Here is a 3,046-nt window from a genome sequence, read left to right as displayed (position 1 = left end):
TTCCTGCCTCCTTTGGAGGCATTAAGTGGTATATTTTGAGGTTTACTTGAACTGACAACTGCCTTCTCTTTTCTTTTTTTTTTATAGGCAGGCGATCGATCTCTGTCAAGCGTAAGTGCAAAATAGGTTTATGGCTTCAAGTAGAACACAGATTGAAGTTGTGTCTTAACTTCCTTTGTAATAACTGTCTGAGAACTTTGTCTCTTGTTCAGTGGAGGAATTAAAAGTTAAGGTAGTAACTCAAGAAATCTTAGAAAGTGAGTTTTAGTTCTCAGAAAACGCTAGAAAACTGAACACATACCTATTTTGTATAATGAACAGATGAAAATACCATGGATGCCTGTATGCACAGGGGACTGACGAAAGTTAGCTGCTCAGTGACTCTCGTCCTGTCTGTATAGATATGCTGAAAAACCACAACTGAACTGATCTCGTTGGAATTGTAGGAACTTTTTCCTCTATATGTCTGTCAATGCACTAGAACTTATGTTGTGTACAGTTTTCTTTTAAAGTGGAAATCACAAATACGATTTGAGTTTTTCTGGAAAGTTGAGTACTCTGGCTGCTCTTTTATCTTATGTGTCTTTCTACTAGACTAATATGCTGCAAACAAAGAGACAGCATATAATTGTTTTATCCCAAGAATATGGAAATATTTGACATGAGTACTTTTTAATATGTCATGAGCCGTTATCTTTTCAGAGGTGACTGATTTCTTCCTGTTTGGTAATTTAGAACATCACAGCGTTGCAGCAGTTGTTTAGGGGGAAAAGTAGTACTAGTCTATTACTTGGCATGGGTCCAGCATTCTGAAATGCCATTTCATAATCAAGTTCCTGCACCATGCTACCAGAGGAATTGCTCTTGTTGGGCAATGTGGCTGTATGACTTGCAGGCTGGACATTCAAAACTACTTCTGGAGAAGGTTCGGTAGGATAGTTTTGTTCCTTTAAATAAAACCTATATAGATAAGGTCAGAGAGCTGTGAATGCTACCTGGCTTTGGGAATGTAGTGCAGTAGATGAGATCCCATTAGGATTTTTTTGTCTTTCTCTTGGGATTTGATGCTCATTTTCCAGAGTACTCTGAATAGTAGATATGTCGCTGTTTTCTGTGTTTTAGGTTATTGCTCATGAAATCTCTCACAGCTGGACAGGAAACCTGGTAACAAACAAAACATGGGAGCATTTTTGGTAGGTGTGATGTTCAGTGCAATGCAAATCGTATTTTAAAATTAATCTGTGAAGAGACCAACTAAATTAATTTTGCCATCCTACCAGTGCTGACTTGGTCAATGTATTTCCAGGCTGAATGAAGGACATACTGTGTACCTGGAACGCAGGATTGCTGGTCGGTTGTTTGGCGAGCAGTTCAGGCACTTTCATGCCCTAGGAGGCTGGAGGGAGCTGCAGAATACGGTAAGTACTTTTAGAGTTATAATAACTTTATGTTTAAGCATATATCTAATAAAATAAAGCTGATTTCGTGTGTCTGCCACAAATAAGACTTTCTAGACATCTTTCCTAACACTTCTTGGAGGATGAACAACTTTGATTCCAAGGTATATGATCTCTTCACAAGGTAACAGCTTAATATGCTCAGCTTAGATAAAGCTTTTTGAACTGTTTTAAGCTGTCCTGTAAGGATGAACATCTTTACAGACTCTGTTGGTTGTTCTGGGTATGGCTAAATTGCATAAATACCTTGCCTGTTAGCATACTGGTAAGCAGCTGAAAGCTTGTCAAAATTTTCTGCTGGCATGACCATCAGTTTCCAGTGCCTCACACGAGTAACTGGTGGCTTTTTTTCTTTTCCACTGCATTGTAGTTGAGCATATTCCTAACCCATTGCTGCCTAGGAGAGTTGTTTAGTTTTGTGTTTAGGTAGCGTAGTTAAACTCCAGTTTACAGATTTCCAACCTGTGATATTTTTCCAGCCCTCTCGTTCAGTTTGGCAATGCAGTTTACCTGATTTGCTGTGAATATTTCCTTGTATTTTATGCTTTATACCACCCATTTAAATCAAGTACTTTGAATAGTTTGTTAATAAAGGGATAAATACAGAAGTGCTCATGATTGTGACAGACATGACAGTAATTAAGTGCTTAGAGGCATGGAGCACAGGGTGATTGATCCCAGTGTCTTCGTTTGATACGTGATCAGACACTGATAAAGCAAAATGAGGAAAAAAAAATAGTAAACTATGTCCTGTGCAGATTCAGAACTTCAGGAAAAAGAATGAGAAAGAATGCTTTGCAATGAGGCTGTCAGTTTTGGATGCATTATACCTTTATAAATAGGATGAGTAGTGATTTGAAAGAGTGCTAGTTTTCCTAGATGAATGTATTTTCTTGTGTCTTTGTCACAGATAAATACTCTTGGAGATAAAAATCCTATGACTAACCTCGTCCCTAATCTGAATGAAGTAGATCCTGATGTTGCCTATTCATCTGTTCCGTATGAGAAAGGCTTTGCTTTGCTTTTTTACCTTGAGCAACTGCTTGGAGGACCAGGTAAGTGTTAGCCAGACTTCATATATAATTTTTTTCCCATTTTAATTTCAAACACTCAAACAGTTTGTTTTTTAACTGTTAGATGTCTTCATTGGCTTCTTGAAGGCTTACATTCAGCAGTTTGCTTATAAGAGCATAGGAACCGAGGACTGGAAGAAGTTCTTGTACTCCTACTTCAAGGATAAGGTTGGGTAGTGTTTAAAAATAATTGCTTGAAACCTTTTGATTTTGTTAAACTATGGCATAGCTCAGGACCAGTTCTTTATCTTTCTCTTCTTTCTCTCAAGCTCTTAATATGATGTAGTCTGGCATCTTATGAAGATGGGGTTGCATTATGATATGCTGGTTTTTTCCCTAGAAGGGAATTTTTTTTAAGTAACCTGTATAGGCCTCTATGAGTTAATTGGAGGGGTGTTAAAAAATCAAAACAAAAGGTTGAAACTAGTTTTCGTAGGGTATGCTTTTCTCTAAAAATAACATTTAACATTGAATAAGAACTTGTGGTGTTTTGTAGGTAGATGTTCTTGATAAAGT

The 3,046-nt window shown here is 37.4% G+C and overlaps 1 protein-coding gene across 1 annotated transcript in view; it reads left to right on the top strand.

Moving 5' to 3' along the window:
• LTA4H (leukotriene A4 hydrolase) overlaps positions 1 to 3,046 on the top strand; it is a 14,373-nt gene that overhangs the window by 7,879 nt on the left and 3,448 nt on the right. Inside the window, 6 exon segments of the mRNA XM_010153268.1 lie at positions 88 to 111; positions 1,123 to 1,193; positions 1,307 to 1,418; positions 2,368 to 2,512; positions 2,595 to 2,698; positions 3,027 to 3,046. Coding sequence (XP_010151570.1) covers positions 88 to 111; positions 1,123 to 1,193; positions 1,307 to 1,418; positions 2,368 to 2,512; positions 2,595 to 2,698; positions 3,027 to 3,046 — 476 coding nt within the window.

This window comes from Eurypyga helias, unplaced genomic scaffold, assembly GCF_000690775.1.
Source record: "Eurypyga helias isolate BGI_N326 unplaced genomic scaffold, ASM69077v1 scaffold32016, whole genome shotgun sequence".
In the NCBI taxonomy this organism is placed as follows: Eukaryota; Metazoa; Chordata; class Aves; order Eurypygiformes; family Eurypygidae; genus Eurypyga; species Eurypyga helias.
The sequence above is the reverse complement of the archived record's forward strand: the minus strand, read 5'-3'. Positions and strand labels throughout refer to the sequence as shown.